We start from the raw sequence: 25,117 nt of genomic DNA on the forward strand, positions 1-25,117 counted from the left end.
ACAATAAACAATGCGTTGAATCAATACTCACTTTGACTGGAGTCGTAGCGCCGATAAAGTAACCCCACGCTTGAGCACATAAACTCGTCGATATTGAGATGAAGAAGAAGTACAGCAATCTAAATTTTACTAATAAATTTCCAGTCATTATATAGCTAATTGATATATATGATGCGCAACAGATTGCCTGGAATAAAATAATTTATTAAAATAATATATTATAAATATAAATATAATAAGCTAATACGTACTTGAAATGGTACTTCAACAGCTAAAGTAGATATAATAAACGGAAACAAATTGTACCATTTATTGAAATGCTCTCTTTTCAATATCTCCATCTCTAACGGAACTGTAATTAATAACAAAAATATTACTGTAGCATTAACGACATAAAATGAGAATTTTTATTCCATTGTGTATACAAAATGTTACATATGAATTATATTATAAATTTAATACATACATGATAATGTAACGGACATTTTTCCCGTGTATACAACTAGTAATAGTGATCCATATAAATAGATGTAATTGGCTAGAACAGTTTCAGCATTTTGACCGACATCGTAGTACAAATAACCAAATATAATTCCGATTAAGATGTGGGCTATAAATCTAGACAGTAGTAAAGACTGAAAATAAAATAAGATTTTTATTGAGTTTTTGCTATTGTATTGTAAGTAAGTATAAGTATATATTTAAATATGTAAAGATAATTATGAACTAAAATATTTAAATATCAACAATAGAGATACTAATGAATTAAAAGCAAATTTGTAATAAATAGAATATTATTTCTTAGTAAAAAAAATATAGTGAATAATATTTCTAATTAAAAAAAATATCCTCAGTTAGTTGCAAGAATTCATCTACTAACAAAATGCTTGTTTTTCTTCTGATAAAATTTAAAAAAATGTAGTTAATATTCCAACAAAGAATGCACAATAACGAGTCTTCTATATTTATAAACTTTTCACTTACATTTTTCATCTATATCTCAAAAGATAAATTTGTAATTGATGATTTTTTTATCAAACCAATGATATGCAATGTAGATATAACTATGAAATTTTGAGGTGTTTCTGAGCAAAAGTAAAACCTAGATAGATGGTATTATATACTTACATATTTACGACTAGATGTGATTAGATTTCTTTTATACAAAAGCCAAGTTTGTTGCAATTGATTCGCTCGAGTGTGCCCTTTGAATTTTAAATCAGACTCCGTAGAATAACTACTGATGCTACTGTTTTTAGTCCTATATGAATCCTCGTAGTTATTTCCATAAACAATTCCATTACCATTCTTATCTGCAAAAGAAAAACATAATAATAAAATGTATGAAACACTATGCCCGACATTGATTCTTATATAGTAAATATTTCTGATTTCTTAAAACGCCTAAAGTTCATAAGAAAGCAATAAACAAAAATCACGAGTGCGCTGTGCAAGATTATGAGTTCAACAGCTGATGGCAGACCTAGATAGTTATTAATATATTTATCTTACACAAAGCCGCTCTGCTTATAAATCACCTGCAAGGGAAATCGTAATTTATACAAAGGCACTTCAGGAATCAACCCTTGAAAATAAATAGTTCGAAAATTCTGCATTAAAAATAGAGATTGCTAGACATTAAAAAAATGTAAACATGGCGTATAAAATCAAGACTGTGTTATAAAGTATTGCACGTTCAAAACAAATACCATTGTTCCCTGGTAGACTACCTCGAAGAATATTTGAACATGTCCGTTTTTTTTCAAATACGTACCTTAGGCCTAATTGCCTATAATAAACCCGTTCACCATTTGTCAAAGCTGTTAGCAGCAATAATATAAGGTGGCTGTGTTGCATTCAGATAGCATTAGCACATTATCATTCATTTGGAACTTTACTTCGGGCTGCAAACTTGCCGAACTCATCGATTTATGTACGATTCATCCGGAAAAGGAACATACCTTTATCTTTACTCTGCAATTCCTTTTTGTTTTCCTCTTTAGCAGTGAGTGATGCAGCCTCAGACATTTTTTCAAGATCCACATTATGATCATCGATGGCAATTTCAATCACTATAAAGAAACATAATAAATTTGTTTGTTATATAAATTATAGTTTCACATAAACAAGAATGAATAATTACGATAATCGGCCGGATTGTGGAACGGTGGACAAACGAATCCTTGCGAGCCTAAGAACGGAATCAGTTCTTTCACTGGACCTCTATAAATACAAAAGCCATTAGCTAAAGCGTACAGCTTATCAAACATCTCGAACAAGAGTGCTGATGGTTGATGTATAGTGCAGATGATAGTTCTGCCTTCTTGCGACAGTCTCTTCAATAACGAGATGCATTGCGAACAAGACGAGCTATCCAAACCTCTACAAATAAAGTCAATAATTAAAACATACACCTAAATCAAATAGAAATTTATATATTATACAATACATACGTAGTGGGTTCGTCTAAGAACAATATCGGCGGATTAGATAGCAATTCTAAAGCGATAGCCAATCTTTTGCGTTGCCCTCCAGATAAATTAATAGTTAATACTTTGAAAGTTTTCTCTAAACCCAACATCGTAAGAGTATCTTCAATTTGTTTCTTTTTTTCGGCGTCGCTGATGGAATACCCGAGTTTCAAATGAGCTGTAATCGTCATAGTTTCTTCAACAGTCAAATAAGGCCTTAAACTGTCATCTTGTTGAATGTATCTTGATAGGCGTTGAAATTCAGGCTCATCGGCGAGCCGCACTTTGCCGTTGACGAGAACGGTGCCACTCATGCCTCTAGTCCTATAAAAATATGAAGTCAGTGAACCATATTATTTTATTGTTAAAAGTTAAAAAGGTCATTTTTATGAAAGATTATTTATGGCTGTCTATTGAGCAAGGTTATGAAACTAAATAACATGATAGCGTAATGTAAAAAGTGTAAACATACGGATAGCATTTTTCCCATAGACATTAACAATACAATGTACATAGACTTATTAATAATATTATATAGAAAAGTAGCAAATTTAATATAAAAGTTCATAATGATTACATATTTATGTAATATAATATAATATTAATATTTCATGAATGATTAATAAGTGACTACCATAAAAACAATATTTATATTATAAATATATATATACATATTTATATTATAAGCAAATTTTTTTATAGTTCCATTAAAACAATTATTTGTACGAATAGCACATAAAGTTAGCAGCGAGTGATTTTTTTAAATAACGGTCTTAAACTTGGCTAAAATTATTTAACAACTATTTCTTTATTTTTATAGATGTCTATTTACAATAATAATATTATATATTTTTACATAACTTTGTTTCATATTGATAATATATTTATATATACAGGTTTTTCTAAAGTGACTATATATAATGCAAAATAATAGGAATTAAAAAAACAACTACGCAACATTAAATATATATGTTCTAAAAATATAGTATATAAATATATATACATATATAAAATGATGGTCTAATTTCGAGTTTACTTGGCCTCTACAAAGCTCGATGCGATCACCTGTTTTACGAAAAACACAACCAAGTGTTCATTAATAGCTTTAGCTGTGTTGTTGTACAAATCTTAAAATTTTCTTAACTCATTATTTTTCACGTCTTTTATCTTCCATATTACTACCAAAACCCATTTCTACACATCGCCATGGATTAGCGTCTAAAAGGGAACCAAAAATAAGGTGAATGAACATTTGAAAATAAATTAATTTAAATAATAGTGTATTAAATATCAATACTAATTATACTAGTATGTTTTTTAAATATTTTTAATTTCAATATGTAAGATAGATACTTTAGAAAAATCCTGTACCTTTTTAATAAAATACAATTCTATTTTTCTAACGCAGTAATTTATACATTAGCTGTAAATAAATTATATTTTAAATGAGAACTTAATTTAAAAAACCTTGGGCTATAGTTTATTCTTTGATACAAATATATATTATTCATAATAAATAAAAAAAATTTAATGTTAAGAGTGACATAATTGCGATAATTTGATACAATTGCTGATTACAAAGTGTCTAAAATAAAATAAGCTATTGATACTATGTTATAACTATTTAAATAGCTTTAAAAATATTGTGAATAATATCAGTATCATAATTTCATATTGAGAAGAAAAACAAGTATATGTTTATTAGTTTAATATATACTATTGAATGCGTAGGCTCTGTTTGTTTTAGAATGTGTTTTTTTTTAGTTTTTTCAGTGAAGAGAATAAGAAGACGTTTTTTAGCGCTGGTATTGTTTTGAGGCGCATCTTTTCGACCACGTTTCCGCGTCACTCGCGACAGCTCAGGTAGGAGGTCGGGCCTAGCTTAAATCCGCGTAGTGTACTGAAGAGAATACCCGACTTAAATTCACGTTTAAGCGTTTATATACATAGCGCCAATGTCACGTCAAACGGATAAAATTATGTTATGGTGCCCTGCTTTATTGACTATAAAAAGGCTATTGACTGTGTGAGATACGACTTTATATTGAGGTGCTACTACTAATTGGAATAGCTGCACACTTCATTAGTCTCATAGCAAATCTATTCAAACACATCTCAGTCGAACATATTGGTGACCTCAAAATTCCAAATATAAAAGAGTATTCGACAAGAATATTTTGGCAGATATTTATATTCGATCAGGTGAGTACATAATGTGGAAAACCCTCGAATATTGTAATGGCGGTGTCAAGGCAAAGAACACAACATTGATAATCAAATCAAAGTAGAAATGGTGGCAATAATCCGTTGTATCAATTATAACATAATTAACTATTAAAAATGTGAAAGGACAAAGGATCGATTCTTTGAAGATGTGTTGTTGGACAACAATGCTCCAATTACTAATTAGAGTTGAATGTCAAAATATGCCTGAAGAGGATACTTCAGTTCTTTGGACATATTTAGACACAATTTAGAGATTCCGAACGATGGATTGACGCAGTAAACTAAAGGTTATCTGTGTGGCGAAGTGATTCTTAATATGGGTTAATATCATTTGATCATTATGATAGATAAGAAGTTTGGGTATATTAAAATAAATCTCGATTTAACTCACGTTAATCCAGCGAGGATGTTGAGGAGGCTACTCTTTCCAGCGCCAGAAGGACCCATGATAGCGGTTAATTCTCCAGACTTGAAACATCCTTCAATTCCGTGCAATATCTCCTTCTTGGCTGAAATCAAATCGAAATTAAAATACAATTAGAAAGTCGTTAAAAAAGTTTCATATACATGCAAGTTGCGATATAGGAAATAATCGCAGTTTTAGTTTTGTTAGCTCGATCCACACACAATGCTAGATTGTCGTGTTGGAAAGAGAATTGTCATTCATTTTAGTTTCCGCTCCAAAAATCCGACTAAATAAAACACATCAACGCTTCACGTGCTTTCACATTTTTTGCGCAATAAGTAAGCCCTTAGGCTTAGATTATTTTGGGTAAATACTTACTTACTTCATTTCTAACTATAGCATTAAATTTCAAAGACATGGTATAATATTTCAGTATATGATGAGAACGAAATATATATTTACTTTAGCGAATACAATATTTTGATTTTCTCATCCCATGTCCCATGAAGATCAGAAACAAAGAGAATTGATGTAATTTCAATGTGATACTGGAGAACAATGTTCGTTTTCTTTGTATCATAAGGAAAAAAATTACATCTTAAATTCATAGCTTACTAATTTATTCATTATATTTGCAAGTTCGTGGCACATTATGAGAAATATATTAGATGCACTGAAATCCTAAACATGGAAGAGATATGTTCTTAGGATTGATTTAAATATAACTGTTAAATATTGCAAAAATTGTGTTCTGACTCGAAAAAGATAGATAGAAACAATGGGTAATATTCAATTCTTCAAAATATAACAGGTCATCCCATAAATAATTCAGAATTATCTGGAAGATAGACGGAGGTGTTGTAACACAGTAAATTACATTGTTTCCTTAGCATCACTCGAGTAAACAATAATACAATTTGATACGTAAATTTACAGACATTTATAGTTTAGAAGTTCATAAGTGTGAGGTAATTACCAAAGTGTTTTTGGGCTCATACTTGAAGATAAGGCAAAGTCAAGACGTCCCCGGAGCTTAATGATATGTTAAAAACGGTAGTAGAACAAAAGTGGACCAATTTGTAGAGTAGCTTTAGTTAACCCATTCAAAAATCTATTAGATGTGTCTAAGCCGGAGCAATGGATTCTTCACGAATCACGTGACGAAGTGTACTTCTTACCTCTATAGATTGGGATGTAAGTACCATTATAATAATTGAGTTAGGGCTACCATAAAAACGAACGGTTATGCGCATCCCAGTGAACGTCCATTACACTGTATCCATTAGTGCATTAAATGGTCGGTATTTAATACCAAAGCAAGTACAGAAATTACATATTCCACAGTTATTGTTTTTAACATCCTAATATAATTGTGCTGAGTTAAGTATTTAAAAATGGGTGCAATTTAATAGAGAATTATTTTAAGAGATATGTGTATTTAAATAAATACTTTTTTCTATAAAACGAATTGCTTGTGCGGTTGAATAGTTCTTAATATTCAGGATATTATTTTTAAATCTAATTTTTATGTAAAAATACAATATAAACTATTGTGTGATGTCAAAAAGGTTAAGATAAAAATAACTTAATAATCAGATAAATAATATAATCGAATAACGAGGCAAAAAATAAATTGCCACACAGGAAATTGCAAAGAAAACACCAAAAAGGTGAGGACTAAATATAAAATATAAATTAAAAAATCCATAAATAGGTTAAGAGGTACAGAAAAACGGTGTGTTCACTGTTCTGGTCAGCAGTAATGCATAAAAAATCGTTTTATGGAACAATTATTTCATATATTAAATTGTACTCTTTAAAAATATGCTCAAACTTAAAACAAATAAATTGTGATAAATGATCGAAACTCTATGCCATTGGTCTGTTAATTAAAAGTATCGTTAAAAATGGCATAAGGAGTGTAATTGGCAGAACAGCACATGCTAGAAAAATATGTTAAGAACGAAAAGTGATATTCATTGATTGAAATGTAAGTACATTGACGCATGTCAGTCACTCCGAGTGGGAAGTTCCAAAAGGCACGAGTTCTGCGACAGACTCTCCTCGAAACATTTTTTATCATCCCAGATTTTCATTGCGCTTTTCTTAGACATATGAAAAACAAATAAGACCGAAAGTGCCGCTTCAATTGCTAAATACTCGAACCATGGCCGACGGTCTCGTTTTCTACGATGCATACCGGTTATGTTTGTAACAATGGTCTTGCATTCCTCGAGGCACTGCAGTCGTCTGCGCAATGTAATGACAAAACCCTATAGATGGCACACATTCGCAACAGTTTAGCAGATTTAGTAATAGGTTTACCCCGTATATCCTGGGGTTATAACCTTTACAACCTAGTTTGATCGTTTTAAACCAGTTCGATATTATTATTTGAAAAACTATTTTTTTCATCTGTTTAAGTTTTAAAAAATATTTCATAAACAACACATAATATATCATTAAACTTACATTACACCAAGTTGCTTTTGAGATAACAGTTAAATTCGTAAAAAATAACTAATTATCTTGCCATCTTTTACTTAAAGAGCTACTCAATTAATTTCATAATCAATCAATCTGGGAGATTAGAATATATTTTCTTCTTCTCTACATATGTACATGTAAGTATAAAAGGAATTTCTGTTTTTTATTTTTCATTTTGTGCGTCCGCTAAAATTTAAGAACGGAAGGTCCATATTTATTTTTTTACGCTATAGCTACAGTTTATTAATTACTACGATATCAGGTTAGTGAGTAATTAAGATACTATAAAATATTGCGTCATTAATTAGTATGTACTGCCAATGCAGAAATGATTCGATTCGAAAGTCGCGCGTGAATTCAAGAGCGAATCGACGTGTTTATTGTTATTTTGTTTGACTCTTTTTGAGCAAATAGTGCGAGATTCTGAGCGCGTTATAAATTTTTCAAATGTGCATTTTATTGCTGTATTGATTGTATTTTAATTTAGTCGACCCCCCTATAGCGTAGAGATTGGAATTTCGTTATAGGAATACTACGTTATATGGGGGACTAGGCACACATACACAATTTGAGGTTAGGTTCTTTCAACTGTATTTTGTGAATTTAACGAAATCAGCAAATCAAAATTTTTTCCCACGTTTATGTATTAAATGACCTTGGATTTAGTTTGTAAACAAGAGCACGTGCCCTATGTTATTATTAAAACACGCGCGCGAGGAAAGTCCTTGGTTTTGCGAGTGTCAGGGGAGTCAAACGCAATAGTTTTTTAAGTTATTTAACAAATTAGCTAAGCTTAGAAAGACTACATATTATTTTAAATGCACTAACATTTGTTGAATATGAAGTGTCTTATATCATATATCTAAATATATTTTATGATTCATTAATACTTTTTAGATTTGTAATAGATATGTATTACATAATTACATTTTTTTTTTATAAAAAATTAGAATGGTTGAAACCCCCTGAATAGTGCATACATAATGTATTAAAAACGTGTACATTGATATGCTTGATCATAGCTATACAAAAATAAATATTTTATTACTGTATTGTGATGAATATCCTTGTATTTCGCCTGTCACAGAAAACGTCTAGATAAGTCAAGGGATAAACAGTAACAAAAAGTACGCTATACGGGGGAACGCTATAAGGGGGCTTACTGTATTACAATTTCTATAGATATGTGCAATGTATTTATTTAATTTTATATAATACATCAATGTAAAATCTCATTTAATCCAATTTACACCATACGTATAAATAGAAACAGTAAAACTACAATTATTAAAATCGCTGTCGCATGTAACAGGTGACGGTATAATAAATAGTTATATATAATTATCACTAAATAGCATATCCGTTGAAAAATCAACGGATATCTAACTAAAACGTCAATTAATTGTAAAAGTAAATAACCAGACAGTTGACCCAACTTATCTGATAATATAGTATTTAAAGTGATTATATACAAAGCTTAAAAAAACACGCGAACGATTACGCAATGAATTCAATGACACACACATTAGACTTTTATATATAAATATGTACAAAAGTATTATTATACGCGAATCTAACGATTGCGCACCATTAGATTCGTGTTTTAAATATATTTTAATAACAGGCAAAAGCAGCGTTTTATTACTGTGACGTTAACTGCATGATACTAGACCATAAATTTATGATAATAACAACTTGACGTTCCTTAAGCTAATATTTTTTTTTGATAATCATAGATTAAAATAATAAACTATTTGGTATATATGTAGTAAGCATACAGTAATATCAAGGTTTGGAAAACATCGATATTTGTAGATCTGATAAATCATACAGATTAGAAATGAAACATTTTATTGATGTTATTGAAACTTTCGCCGATACGAATAGTAAAGGAATTTATCACCGAATCGCTAAAGTAAAAATATTATACACTTGAATGACGTAAGACCATTGTAATGTGATAAGTGTATTTATGAATCAAACTCAATCAAAAGCTTTCAAACAGGAAAAAAATATTTTACAAATATTTAATTCATTCAATTACCTTTTCAACTCATCGGTCATTGCTAAAGATGTTATGATATTAATGACAGACATAAACCTTGAACGATATTAATATGGGTCTTATTGAACTAAAAATAAACGGTAGGTTTGAGAACAAATTTAATTTCATTGTACCTACTATTTTTTATTCTTACGAGATAATTACTGTTTTATTAAACATATATTTTTTATAGGAAATTAACACATATAACACCATAAAATACTTTTAGAACTTTATTTGTTTTATTGTTAACTATAAGGTTGTTAATGATATTTTTTATTCTAAATAACATTTTTACGATGTTTATTTCAAAACTTTTTAAACCATCTATTATACTCTAAGATGGCTAAAAAATACTTTTTCGTTTTGTAATAAAAATTTAAACCGTATGATTCAGTAACTGAGATGTCCGACTTAAGGTTTCTAATATAATGTCGATAACGGGATACTTAACGGGTTTTCTAGTTCTAGAGGAATAATTTTGTTTATCTTGTTTGATTACAGCACTATTCCTTTTTAATGTGCACATAAAAATATTTCCATTCAAAATAAAAATTGTAAATATATTATGTAACATAAATAAGTAGTATTTCTACCTTGGAATAAGTATTGAATAATTAACTAACCAATTTTTTAACGATTTGAGTGTAAAAATTAGGATTTGTATACTTTTCAGTTTCAGGCTTAAGGGATTATGTTTTTTCAATACACACATATGTAACGCTGAATTTATAATCTGGGATTTTTATATTATGTATGCACCACTTAGCTCGATTTAAATTAATTATCTCGATATTTATCAGTGAGATTCGAAAAATCTAGGAAAACCTATGCTAATTGAAAATATAATTATATAATAAATAGAATCAACAGTAATTTTAAAATCCAAAGATAGACACTGATCTACCGTGTTGGTTAAATTTAATTTAATACACGTGTATCGAATGTTGTTTTCTTATTTTTACTAAAGAGATGTAACATTCTAAAAATTAAATTAAATGAAATTGATATAACAAACACCCAGTGTAACATATGAGGTCGAGGGTGAAAAATTATATATTTTATAAATGGTTCAAAGCTTGGCTTAATTGATTTACTAATTATTTTTGTTTTTATTTGTAGTATTTTTATTAACATTTTTTTAAATTTTAATAATTAGGCAAAAAACAAATTGTCACACAGGAAATTGCAAAGAAAACACCAAAAGAGAGGACTAAACGTAAAAATATAAATTTAAATAAAAACAGGAGATATCTGTCTTTGGAAATTGTTACAAAAAACAAAATAAAAAAATCTATAAATAGATTAAAAGTCACAGAAAAACGCAATTTATATATGTCAATTGGTTGATTTTTAGGATCAATGGCAGGGCTCTTGCGGATATTTTGGAATAAAATGAACCAGAGGTCAGTTAGGAGTTAATTCAAGAATACTTTACAAGCCGTTTAAAATATATCTGAAGCAATATGACCGAGGATTGCGTCAGCTTACCATATTCCAGAGACAGGTAAGTAATCTTTTTCTATGTTGATTTTTAAAACATCTTTCTTAGATTCGATTGCCTGGAGCAAGGACGAATATCAAAGGCGTGCCATTCCTGCGGATGTTTTAAAATAGAAGCTCGTTTATAAACCAAGACATTCATTCAAGCTTTGACATTTTGATTCAGAGTCAAACGGTGACCCATAAGTCAGCTAGAAGTGATTAAATTGTAACAAACAAAGATTGTTGCCATTGTTTTTCAACGAGTAAGGTGTAAGTAGATTAATTAAAAAATAAATAATCCAGTTTACTTCTACAGTCAAAGCTACTTATTACATAATTTTCAGCAAGCAAATTGCTGTTGTGTATATTTTCGACAATATACTACTTTAAAAATAACCAGAGAGCTCATCCATATTTTGCCAATGTAAACAACGAGAATCATCTGCATGCATATGGAATAAGTACCCATTGATTGATGACACTTGAGCGTCATCGCTTTCATTTTCAAAGTCACATGTCCACTGACAATCGTGTCCAATTGCCGGGAGAGTTTCTGCATGAGTATAATACCACATAGTTATATAGACACGTGGAAGATTAGAAGGAGACTAGATACCACCTTTGACACACGAAGAAAGTCGTCATGGAATCGTCAAGCTCCACGGAACGGTGAAAAGTGCACAAAGGAGAACGAGCGCAAATGTGGCCGTGACTAATGCTTTATTCTTACACTCGACAAAGAACTTTGGCTAAGAACGCGAATGTGTTTACAAAACAAACGATAAAAAAGAAGCTATATGTCTGTGTTACAATACACGGAGAGATGACTCGGAAAAACGAGCGTCGAAAGTGAAAATGTTTTTTCGTTTTTGTGACCGCTATATTGTGCATATGGTGTGTGAAATTATTATTCGAAAGACGATTGCAAAAAATATGAGAGATCTTTGTGAAGTGTTACATGCAAATTTTTATCACAAGTTCTCAATTGCATTTAGATCTAGTGAACAAGTTGGTCAATTTAAAATTCTTGTTAAAATCGGATGATAGCATTTCAAAATATTTTCTAAAAGGAATACATTAGAATGAATTCCAATATAGACACTCCGCGCACATGAACATGATTCCTACTCTTACTATTGTCATGCAAACTCATGTCATTACGCTTCCACAATTATATTTGTCAAGACTTTTAGCATTTTTATTTTAAACATTAAGACAAATAAATAAATTAAGATTGGTTGAAACTAATCTCACAGTTAGATTCATCGAACGGATAATTATGATCATATTGCTATTTTAATAAATCATCTTGATAGTCTGAAACTGGATATATAATACTAAGTAGGGTTTATTGGAAAACTACATTCAAAATATTCTATAGCTTAAAACACTACTGTTGTTCGATTAAGGAAGATATTTAACAATAAACAACATAGCATAACAAATAAATTCTTGTTTTAAAATATTTGATAGTGATTTTTTATGTACATACATGTCAACTGGAATAATATATGTTGTAATATTTTTTTATAAAATTGACTTAAGGATAATTTTTTGTTATTTAATATATATATATATATATATATATATATATATATATATATATATATATATATATATATATATATATATATATATATATATACATATATTTTTTACATCACAAATCTCAAATTTGTTTATTACGATTATCTTTAATTCATTTTAGAATTCCATAGCCTAAAGCTATACGTAGGTTTTTTTCTTCTTTATATTCAACTTAATTATTATGTCTAAGCGTTTAAAACTAGTACTTATTTTTTATTAAGAATTCAAGCTGTTTATTATATTACACGTGTACACATGCTAATTAAAAATTATTCTACATTTTGCCAGAAAAAAATAAGTTCAAAACCACTTTATAAATAGTGCTTTTATGCACACACTTCATTGTTCGAAAACATTTTTTTTAATGAAATCTTTTCCTTGGGGTCTGGGAAAGAGCCAAGATACGCTAAAAGTAAAAGTCGTTATTCATTGAATGAATTCGTCAATCAAAATTTATAGCAATAAATCATACGATGCTTAATTTTTTCAGTCTTAACTCTAATTTTTCTGCCAGAAAGTTCGCCACTTTCAACTGGCGTCTGTTAATTATAAAAACGATATCACTTTTTACTATGCGTGCTACCATTATCTTCATTTCCAAAGTCCTATTTATATTTTTAATTGTCTCTGATAGCGTGTCACCTAGTTTTTAACAAAATATGCGAGCGTGATTAGGGCTTGAAAACAATCAACAGCAAGAATCAGACTAATATCACAGCGACCAAAGATCTGAAAAAATGACTAATATACTATTTAAATCAAAATTATAGTGTTTTTATATTATAAAATACATTATTTAATTATTGTACGAATATTTATATACTTGAACAAAGGGATTTCAATGTTTACAATAAAGTAACATATGTTTGACACATACATTATATTATTGTGGCTTGTGGTATTTGCTTACACTAAAACATTGTTTCCATGGTTTTAGCATGTCACTAATATAAACCGCACACTATCTAAAAACATCTTTAGAGAGTAGACAGTACTATTAAATGTCCATCAAAGTAAAGCTTTATATTATAAATCATGTAAAACGAATAACGCAAATTTAAAATGCATTTATCAAATAATTTTATGATCATATGTATTTTTTTATATTATGTTATGTTAATCGTTAACGAATTGCGACGATATCGTTATCGCAAATCGTTCATTGAATCGGATCAATAGCACTAGAAATGATTATGATTATTTATTGAGTTTCGTAATAGTAATTGACAACAATTACGTATGTAAATTTTCTGTCTGCCTGTCTGATCGGACAATCGGACAAGTTCAATAATAAGGGTCAAGTTCTTTGTTCGTCTATTCATTTATTTTGTTGCAATTGAGAAATTGGATTGATTTAAATGACGTTTACTATTCGGTCGTTGAACCAAAGCGAACTTGAACTTATTATTTTTTATCGTTTTCCACCACAAACTAGCAACATTGTAATATTAATCACTTTTGATTACAATCCAATATGATTAATATTAAAAACAGTATATTGTACAATATGGTCTTTAAATCACTTTAAATTTTTAATTCAACCTTTTATTTTTATTGATATTATTTATTATTATTCTATGTTTAATAATTTATGTTCTTAAACAAAAGTTTTATGTTCTATCTACACTTTACAATCACTAATAGTAAATGAGTTTCATTAAATGATAACTAGACCAGTTCGTAGGGCTTAGTCCTCTTCATCCGTCTTTTCAAATTGCTACATTGAGGAGTTTAGCTGTCTCGATGTTGACGTGCATGTTTAGCAGCAAAACGTTTTATAGCACTGGCGACGTTTTCGACACCTAGGCCACGATGTATGTCTCTGTCGCGAACATTTATAATGTTTCGTAGCACTTTATTTTGAAACTTTTTAATCATTTTAATACGGCACTGTTTGGCACATCCCCAGAGTTGTATGCTGTAGACCCAAACTGGTTTCAGGATTTTTATATCTAGATTTTATTGTATATTGATTGTTTGGAGTTTCTTCCCATAAAGCAATATGGCTTTTTTACATGTTCCTTCCACGCAGTTTGGTGTCCAAGGTCATGCCAAGGTATTTAGCCGTATTTCCAAATGGGTTAATATTGCCGTTTATGAAAATATTCAAAAGTGGTATAGTTATACGTCACAGAAAATCATAGCAAAACCATCTTATGAAATACTATTATATAGCTGAGGATATGCAGTGACTTATATTTGATATATGATACTTATTTACTATATAATATTGGGGATATAATTAATTATTCAATATTAAGTTACTAGTAGTTTTTGAGTCAATTACTAATTAACGGGTTCAAATGATATTTAAATCTTCATTTTTAATTTATCAAAATTTTAGGGGGACATAGAAAAAAATCGTGATTTACCTAGCTTGTGAGCTTGACTGTTTTATAGCTCTTTTGGAATATATTCCATGAATAAAAAAATTAAAAATACACCGCATTTACAATTGTGGAATTTATGAAACAACAATTTTTGCACAATTGTATGCTACCGTAACATAATGTTACAGTGACGTGTTCATTGGCGAATATACGGTGACGCATGTTCGCTAATGCTAAAAATGGTTGTAGAAAATAAATCTGAGTTTTTGTGTAGAAGACAAACCGCAAATTAAAATCTATAAAGTAGTCAATAAAGATCGAATGCCACTAAAATTGAGTTCAATCAATGTCCAAAGTGGTAGTCAAATTTCTGGAAGGCTTGGAAACATAAGATATGAGTAGTATACGTACTACTTTCGGGTATCATTATTTGGAGTTTCTATTTACACGTACCGATGGATCTAATGTACATTTGACGACATGTATAACGAAATGTTTTGTTAGATTTGTATGTATTTTATATATTTTAGAAAGTAACCCAAAAACAGGCATTTAAAATTATAGGTTAGAAAATCAATTTTTAAAGGAGAAGTTTATGTTTAGTATACTTTTTTTCTGTTCTATAATAGATACATTTGAAAGCGAGTAGCTTTAGCTTTACAAAAAGTTTTATTTACATTGGTTTTCCAAGTTAGTTTGACGTTTTTTTTATTCTGTAATGCTTTTGTGGGGAACAAATATTGGTGATATTCTTGATGACATTTTCCCAAAGCAAAACAAAGTTTTCTTTACCTGCTATTAAAGCACGTGTATAAGAGGTATACCTTGAGAAAGAAGGGCGATAAAAAATAATGTCTTTCTGGTTATAATTAATTAAAACAAATTAATCTGAACCGACATTCTCACGCAAAAAAGGAAATAAAATCACTGATTATTTTTTTATAAAATTCAGGATACAAAATCTTTCATTCACAAGGGGACCAAAATCGTCCTAGTGGGACGCCTGTCAGGATAACTCTAGTACTAGATAAACGGTTTTCAAATTCAATACGGAAGGCCTTTTTTAGAGAAAAAAATATATAATTAATATCAGTTACAATGAAAATTTGTTTTGAATGATCTAAAATATTATTCCGTCATGTAAAACATGATTGAAAACAGAAAAACTGCTCCTATTGAAGTGATTATAAAATCATACTATGTGTTACGGGCAATAAAAAAATGACAGCTGTCAATTCCGTATCACTCATGAGCCAGAATTCAGCTGCAAAAGAATTCCAAGAACAAAAAATATAACTTCATCCTTGCTCGATTTTGTAGCAGCATATTGTTTTAATAATCGGGTGTATGTAAATAATTTCAATTCAGGAAAAATTCAAGCGCTGGAGAAATTTTCTGTAAAATTTTTAATTTAAATTTTTTTATTATTATCAATGGCATTTTAAACTCCACTTTCAGGTAACAATATAATTAGCAATTTAATAACAACCGAACAATTTTTTTTTATTATTGTCAAATTGGTTAATTTACGGTTTCATTTAGTTGGCTGTTATATTATTCATCTCTATAATAAATGAGAGTAGAAATATAATAGGAAAATCTAATCTAAGGTGATCGATGTGAATACTATTTACTAAAATTCTGATCTTCCAGATTCTATAGAATATGTATAGTATATAACATTTATATAAGATTAATTTATAATCCATTAATAAATAATGGTCTGTACCAGAGGTCGCCAATGCGACCTCTGGTATAAACTTGGACTTGGTGAAAGTGATGGAAACTATGATTGTAGCTACTGATTATATTTTTAGCAATTTAAAAATGGAAAATGCATCGCTTAAGCTGCCACTAAAAAGTTGAAGCATTTTTATTAGAAGACAGAATTAGCAAATTATATGGAATCAATATTTTTTTCTTTCTATAATTGAATGAAACGATTCATAAATAGGATGTATTTAAATGAAAGTTTTATTTGATAAAATAAAAAATACATTGTCTCACTTTATTTTGGGTATAATTTTATTTAATTACAAAAGATACATTATTTTATTATTGAAGATTATTAAAATTAAAATTATATTTGTGGATTTTTGACATTAATTGTTTCTAGAAATAAACAGTGGTACTTCGGTTTTCGTTGACTCGTTTATCATCGATTTTTTCCGCGAAAAAATTGTCTCGGTTTTCGTTGGTTGCCTCGGATTTCGTCGGCGTACACGACCCATGCGCTGCGCAGTGTTACGTTGTTTTTCGTTGTGAGCATCTAGCCCGCCCGAAAATAATTGCCTCGGTTTTCGTCGGTTTCAGATTTCAACGATTGTTTTCGGACGAATTTTCGACGGAAACCGAGGTACCACTGTACTATATCACAGAAAGGATATGATAATATGTATATCTATTATGTTGATGAGTTTATTCAGCAAATATAGTTTTCGTACATTAAAAAGGATGGCAAAATTTATATAAAAGTATTTTTGTAGAAATAACATTAACTACTATATTCAATATACATTATTCTGGATTGACCAAGTTTGTTCCGGAATTATGGTATATTTGTAAAATGTTAACTATATTCTAATTTTTTTTCAGATGAAATATTTTTATGCTATCGTTCTGAATTGATACTAATATGAACTTCAGATTTTTCACGAATCATCTTGTATTTAATATTGAATACAATAGTTTCTTGAATTACATATAGTAAGCATCATTCGTGCCAGAAACAAAGAAACAATCACTGTGCAAAAAATTAACCAAAACTTGTTTTTCGGCCCCGCCTGGTCACTTAATCAAGTTCAAGGTTGCTAGTTTATATAAACCTTAACTGTCGTAACATGAACATACTTACATCAATCAGGTTTTAAACGAACTAGCTTCTTTCAGTAACCGATCGTGAATTTTCGAAACACTACAGGTTTTTATATTGCAAAAATGCGCTACTCACGTAGACAAGACCTGTATTGCAATATCAATAAAAGTTTCATTTTATTCGCTATATATCTTAAGGTCACACTTTTCCTTTCATGGTCCTCGAGAGCGTTCACCTGATGACGGCGAAGAGAATTATTATTATCCTCCTTATGAAAAAACCTGTTTCATTATCGTCGAGAAATATGTGAAGCAATTATTTTTGCACTCAATAAGAAAAAAAATAAAACAGGTCTATATAATTAACTGAGACCCATAAACATTTAAAATATTTATGGGTCTCAGCGATTGAAACATATCAATGCCATTATAATTTACGATAATTGAAAGGTGACATTAGAATAAAAAGCGACCTTGGCCATGGAGCCTCAACTAAAATTAAATACGGTGAACGAAAAAGGACGAACCGTGTGATAAGGATGTGTCATAGCTCCAATGATTAGGCACTTGATATATTTATGAACTCGTTCTTTGATATATTTATGAATTTCGAATATTTACAAATTAATAAATATATTTTTTAATCCTCCGAGGATTGTGTTTTATATGTATTTATATATTGTTTTGATAATCTAAGCTAATGCGTTTTAAAAATGCCAGGTTTATAATGATTTATAATAAATTATCGGTCAGCGAACTATTATGATACTCAAGGATGGTTTTCCGTCAACCATGACTCTTGTTTGCCACTTCAAGGATTTCGACATGCATGACATCCCTTTAAAATTGCTTATGAAAACGATTATCTAATTTTTAGGTAATTCCAAATTGAGATTTTTTGAGGAATGTGTAGAAAAAATGTTTTTAGTATACACTAAAAGTTGGCCAATGTGTCACTATGAGGTAATAATATTTTGACGATCATTTATTTATTAGGGTAACTTTTTTATGACTTCAAGAAAATTGGTTAATGATTGTTTGCGTATCTAAAGTAATTATTTTATTTTTTTAATTAGTTCTTCGTCATTAAAAATAATTAGAAAAGTCCGGCAACTTATAAATAATAAATAACAAATAAAGAATATACAAAACATTGCTATGATTGTTTAACTTTTAATTCGGAAATTCGCGTCAACCTTGAAAAGTGCAATTTAATTAGGTGAAGCAAATAAATGGCGCGTATGAATAACTATGACTGGATGTCATTAATTACTTTACATTGCCAGTGGTATAAGTCGATGACTTATACCTGAAAGACATGTGTTCGAATTTTATTTAGATCCTATTTGCCATCAAATATTAAAATTATTAAAACACATGATTAAATGTCTTATGATTTCTAATATTATGTTGAATATCAGCTCTAGTAATATAAAGCTTCTAACGTTAAAACTATAATAAATATAAATAAAATTCTTAATTTATTGACAAACATTTTCGTTGTGTTTGTTTGTTCTCAATAAAAATCACAAGTACCTATAACGAATAGCAATAAATGTAAAAGTCAAGTGTTAAACAAAATAAATTTCTCGAGTTAAGATATACTGCCAATTGAAGTACGTTACATAATTAATCAAGTTGTTTTAAATTCTAGGTTTATTATAGAAAAATCTTACTTTAATGTTTGATATTTATAATATGCCACCAATGATTTTAGATTAACCGGAACTGTGCAATGTGAAGCAGTTGATTGTGAAGTCATTAATCTCTTGTGTGGTCCTGACTTCTACATTTACGGCGAATATGCTTCTATCATGGTCAATTTAATATTGCAATGTTACAAGCTGAGCATTCAACTATCAGAATTATATTTTTGCTTCAAACTCTGTATATAAAAAATATATATAAAAAAAAAGCATATAGTGAATTACTTAAGATTTATCTTTGTAACTGTCTATATATTATAGTAAGAGCTTCTGTTAAAATTTGATTTTTTTAGAACACGTTAATTCATTTCCACATTGACCTTCCATTATCACCACTATACTTAACATGTGCCGCAAAAAGAACATGCCAATATTTTTATAATTATGTAATATGTGACTTTGAAAATGCATCAACTATGTGAACGAGAAACAAACAATCTTAAATATATAAATATTATAAAAAATGGGGGAAGTATACAACCTTCGTTTTTTAGAGAGAGATATTTTGCAAATATAATACTTAAACCATGGCTGCTAGAATCCTGCGAAATTACTGCAGGCATAGCAAACCATTTCTCCTTCGTATTATACAATTAACGTAACACTGACACGGTAAATATTACCTTGAATACGTTTCGGACAATTGGTTCGGCGACCTCTAATTGTATACGTTTTTAACAATCGTCATTCATATTGCGTATGATCGACACAAAATCGAATGACCTCATATCTAATCGATCAAGCATCTTAGCTTGCATTGTAATACATAGCATTAAGAGTTCAATGTACGATAAAACTTATCAAAGCGTATACATGTAATACTCACTGCGCGTGAACTTCGCCAAAGAATACTCGGTTACGGTGTATCTGATATCCTTGAACTCTAAGTCAACCGGCGGTCTTCTAGGCAGCTTCAGCTCCCTGAGCTGGTTGTGGTTCAAGTGGAACCTGTTGTTGTTCGGCTGGTCGGTGTATTGGACGTCCAGGTTCGGATTGATGATAATCCTGGACGTGGTAGCTTCGGACGACGATAAGGAAGAGCAAGACTTGTGGCTACAGCATACCAGAGGCCCTGGCTTGGCTGCTTTCTCTTCCTGCTTGGTCGCCTTCTCCATTTCCGAGCGCACACTGAGATCTGTCACGATCGCAAGAGGCGGTATAACCCTTCAAACTACCGCTTCTCTCCGCAACGGTGAAATTGCGCGAAACGACTAGCGGACGACGGATCGTCTGAAAAGAAAACATAAGTTGTAATGCTGCATTATACAGGACGCAAACGCGTTTATCACATTTGGCAAGGTATTGAATAATAGTGTAGCTCAGATTTTTTATTTCGATTCTTCGCCAGTTGAATGCAAACCTAACTTTGCTAGTCACTGCACTTTTTTGCCTTTTCACATTTTGACATCGGCATTTTGCCACTAAGCTTAGCAATATTCGGGCCGAATATTAAAAAAAATTGGACCAAAATATACATTCGCGCAAAATATTTGTAAGATTACCCCTTCTCCCTCCATAAAATAATCATATCTAAAGCTTAATTAATCATGATTTAAAAAAAATAGTGGTTCTTTAAATATATTTATTTTATTACTTGACAGGTTTTCCCATTGCATTATTGTAGATTTTATTTAAATAAATCTTTCGTTGTTAACTGATAGTCGTAAGCCCAATGCATTACAATATGGTAAATCTGTACCAACTGAGTAAGCCAATCAGATATAATGAATATATACAATAACAAGTATTAACCACCAGACTGAAAAAGTCTGGGAATCCGGTGATATCTATATTAATAATTGTAAATTATTGTGTTATATATTTTATTAATTCACTGCAACTGGGGCCGGTTTTTTTAATAATAATGCATTTATTTTTAAATATAAATTCGAGTGCCGCTTCCTGGGCTCGAACACGCAACCTCAGAGTTAGTAGTCTGAGACGTTACAGACTACGCTATTCCGTCTTTATTTTATACAAATATAATTAAAGCAAACATGCACTCATATATAGGTTGATCTAATTCGAGTTTCCTATGTTGGCAGCACTGTAAATCAGACAGCTGCCAATAATCACGCGTGTTCAAAGTGTCAAATGTTAGTTTGCAACGATACATTCACGAAATGAATTGCTCAACGCGTTAAAATTGTTCAATTGTTCTACAGAAATAATAATTCTGTACGAACTGTGTATTTATGGGAACATAATGGTCAATTTCATCGTCCTACTGAGTGAACAATTTGAAGATAAGGTAATGCCTGTGCATAATAGTGTGGCCGAAGACTCGTCAGCGTTAGCAGCTTTTGGGTTTTTCTTATGGCTCCTTTTGGCGTATTTTGCATCTGGACTTGCACCTACACCCGTATAAAATTCAGATGACACAACAACTGAAGCCCAGATGCCATGGACAGCGAATAATTAGTTGCAGGAATTTTTTAAAGAAAATATTCTTCTCATTGCACATTTCCATATCTTTGTGTATGTTAATAAGCGAAATTGCCGCAAATGAGACAAGGAAAGTTACATTTACTGCTACAGTATTATCTTATGAAAGGTTTGATAATTTGCAAAACTTATTTATTATTCAAACACACGTAAATTTAGAGAAGCACAAGAATGCCATGTTAACATACTTAACAAAAAACGTTATATTTAAAGATAGATGAACATATAAAAGCAGAACAGCAATACTGTCGACATGTCACGGAAAGATGCTTACCATTCAGAAAATGCACAATTTGGATATCTAAATAACGGAAATTATCCTGGTATTTTATAACTAGTAGCAAGATTTGATTCATTTATACAGGCTCATATTAAAAAGTATGTTTTTCCTCACATAAAAACTTTATGTGAGGAAATTATTTAATTAAGGACGTAATCGTGACTGATGCTAAAAAAGCTGAATATTTCAGCTTTTTGGTAGATTCTACTCCTTACATTTCACATACTGTTCAACTGACTTTCATTAACAGATATGAAGTCCCTGAAGATGGTTTACGAAATGAAAGATTTTTGACTTACCTTGAGCTAAGATATCACTCAGGGGAAAACATGGCAGAATTAGTATTTAACTATCGCATTACTTAGCTTAAAATTGACTTCGTAAAATGCCGAAGGCAGTCTTACGACAATGCAGCCATGACGGCTGATAGGTACAACGGTATTTATAAAAAATCATCATGACGTTGAACTATTTTTAAAAGTATACCTAGAATATGTTGACCTGAAACATACTGATAAACTTTTGATTTTTCATGTATATGTGAGACAAACCTATAGGCACACAGAAAAGCACTCTCTGTCTCATACGGAACTATATAAAATTATATACAAGGAAAAAATGCAGATGGCCTTCCCCAATGTGGAAGCAATCTTGCGATTGTTTCGTATCTTAATCGTCATTAACTGTTTAGGAGTAAGGTCTTTTTAATAAATTAAAATAATTAAAAATGGATTTAAGAGCACAGTGTTCAAAAATAAGTTGTCTGCACTTCACTTCACAGTGAAGCAAAGCATATTCAATGCCTTATTGCAATCTTTAGCGATGTAACATACATATAGATATCAAATACAATATGACTAATAAAATTGATCCACGCTCACGCTCTACTGATAAAAATACACATTACGGTCCGTTCACGCTTTTTCGCGTGATAGAGAAACTTCGCGTTTTCAAGGGTTAAACATAACTTGAACTTGTAAAAATATCGTGCAAACGTAATAAAGATTGAATTATAATTATTTTGATAGCGTATTAAGTTCATAAAAATGAAATGCAGATAAAAAAACTATATTTGCTCTGAGGATCATAGCATATATTAGTAATTAAATTGACATTTAAAAACCAACCACATAAAGGTCTTGGAACAGTCCACAAATGGCAAAATTTAATTTATAAAAATATAATTGGAAGCAAACTATTGTTATTGCTTAAAGTTTACGGTATTTTGTATAAATCGGCCTAATGATCATGTCGGAATTTGTCCTTTTGGGGTTTATCGAACTTTTATATCCTGAAATCTATCCCTTGATTTTGTATGAGCTGTATGTTTTTTTAATGGAGTTTTTATGACACGTATCTAGATGGTGTATGAAAGTGCAGAAAAAATATTTTTTGTGAACTTTAAGATAAACTCTATAATTATTACATTTGTGACTTAAAAATCGATGTGTTTTACATCATTCAGTTTCATTTAAAGCAATCTACAGAAACCCAAACTTCTTGTTAGAACGTTTATTTAAACAAAAAACGCTATAAAATCTACAGCGTAGAAAGAGGTGGGACAAAATCATAAAATAATTTATAATGATACTTAATACATTTTAAAAATGGTATTATGTATCAAAATCATTCCAATTGTTATGATGTTAAAAATAAAATAAAACCACAAACAATAACACGTAAGACGTAGTGGGAAAAAAATAAGTTACTCATCCTAACAATGATTAACGATCCAAATATTACCATGTCGATGTGTTTTAAAGACATTTGCAGCAGTTACTTTTATGGATAAATCATACATGCTCGGTGAAAATGTAGAGGAAGAAAAGATTATTAGTATATGTATATAAATTCATAGCCTATCTGTCCTTAGGTAAATAGAATAAATTAACTTGTATTTATAACGATTTTCATAAGATATGTATAATAATTTATTTTTATGACTCTCGAGAAGAACTCTTCCGTGAATGAGTTATTCAACAAAAAATATTTTGAAGTGATCTTACGTGTCAGACTTTACATATTTTTTTTATTTAATAAAAAATGTGACGAATAGCGTGAACGTGAATATTAATCGATACGAATCACAATTAATTACTGGCTTAAAAAAACTTAAATTTGACTGACAATTTTTATCAATATATTAAATCGGCTTTATAACTACTACTCTATATTATATTTTAGTGTCATGTTAATTAAAACATTATTAAGCATTTGTATTTGCTTGCATATTGATTAAAATACGATAATTAATGCGTTATATATTATTTATATAAAATATAATATAAATTAATATATTATTTAAATGTATCTAACGTCACATTGATTATTATTATGATGTATATTTTATGTTATGGTAACAAAAATATTAATGCTCTATTCTACGTTAGAAATAAAAACTCATCCAGCTAATTCCGTCAATCACACTCAAAGGTGAAAGTTTCACTGCTAATAATTTCTGCGGATAATTAGTATTTAATCCTGTTCTAGACGACCAAGAGCGAGGAAAGGAAAACTCAAATGACAAAGTGAGGTAATTCCGTTTCATATGACTAACCGGTGTTTTATGCATTCTCAAAAAAAATGTCTTCAATACTGTTTTTCACATTGTAATTCAAAGTTTACGAGGTCAATATACATACATACATTTTCAGCTGTTATAATAAATAATCGTTTAGATTGTATCCTTGAGAATCAATTTAATTTATTAACAATTATTTAAGAAAATATTTACATCAAATATTTGAGATGAGTAATTCATATACAATTATTAATATTTCACTACACTTAGCAAAAGTTGTATTTTTACAATTTACCAAATCATTTTTAATTAGAT

The 25,117-nt window shown here is 29.9% G+C and overlaps 1 protein-coding gene across 2 annotated transcripts in view; it reads right to left on the reverse strand.

The window, feature by feature from the left end:
- The window catches only part of LOC148236830 (ATP-binding cassette sub-family G member 1), a 47,855-nt gene that overhangs the window by 1,875 nt on the left and 20,863 nt on the right, over window positions 1-25,117 (reverse strand). For both annotated transcript variants that reach the window (XM_088182759.1, XM_088182758.1), the window contains exons 2-10: window positions 20,383-20,786; window positions 5,089-5,206; window positions 2,454-2,795; window positions 2,144-2,382; window positions 1,962-2,072; window positions 1,129-1,313; window positions 467-635; window positions 252-352; window positions 32-187 (exon numbers count right to left, since the gene is read on the reverse strand). In XM_088182759.1, coding sequence (XP_088038885.1) covers window positions 32-187; window positions 252-352; window positions 467-635; window positions 1,129-1,313; window positions 1,962-2,072; window positions 2,144-2,382; window positions 2,454-2,795; window positions 5,089-5,206; window positions 20,383-20,671 — 1,710 coding nt within the window. In that variant the 5' untranslated portion in view covers window positions 20,672-20,786. The remainder of the gene's footprint in view (window positions 1-31; window positions 188-251; window positions 353-466; window positions 636-1,128; window positions 1,314-1,961; window positions 2,073-2,143; window positions 2,383-2,453; window positions 2,796-5,088; window positions 5,207-20,382; window positions 20,787-25,117) is intronic.

The sequence above is a fragment of the Plectrocnemia conspersa genome, unplaced genomic scaffold (assembly GCF_051122295.1).
Source record: "Plectrocnemia conspersa isolate PC_06_02 unplaced genomic scaffold, ASM5112229v1 ptg000003l, whole genome shotgun sequence".
Classification (NCBI taxonomy): domain Eukaryota; kingdom Metazoa; phylum Arthropoda; class Insecta; order Trichoptera; family Polycentropodidae; genus Plectrocnemia; species Plectrocnemia conspersa.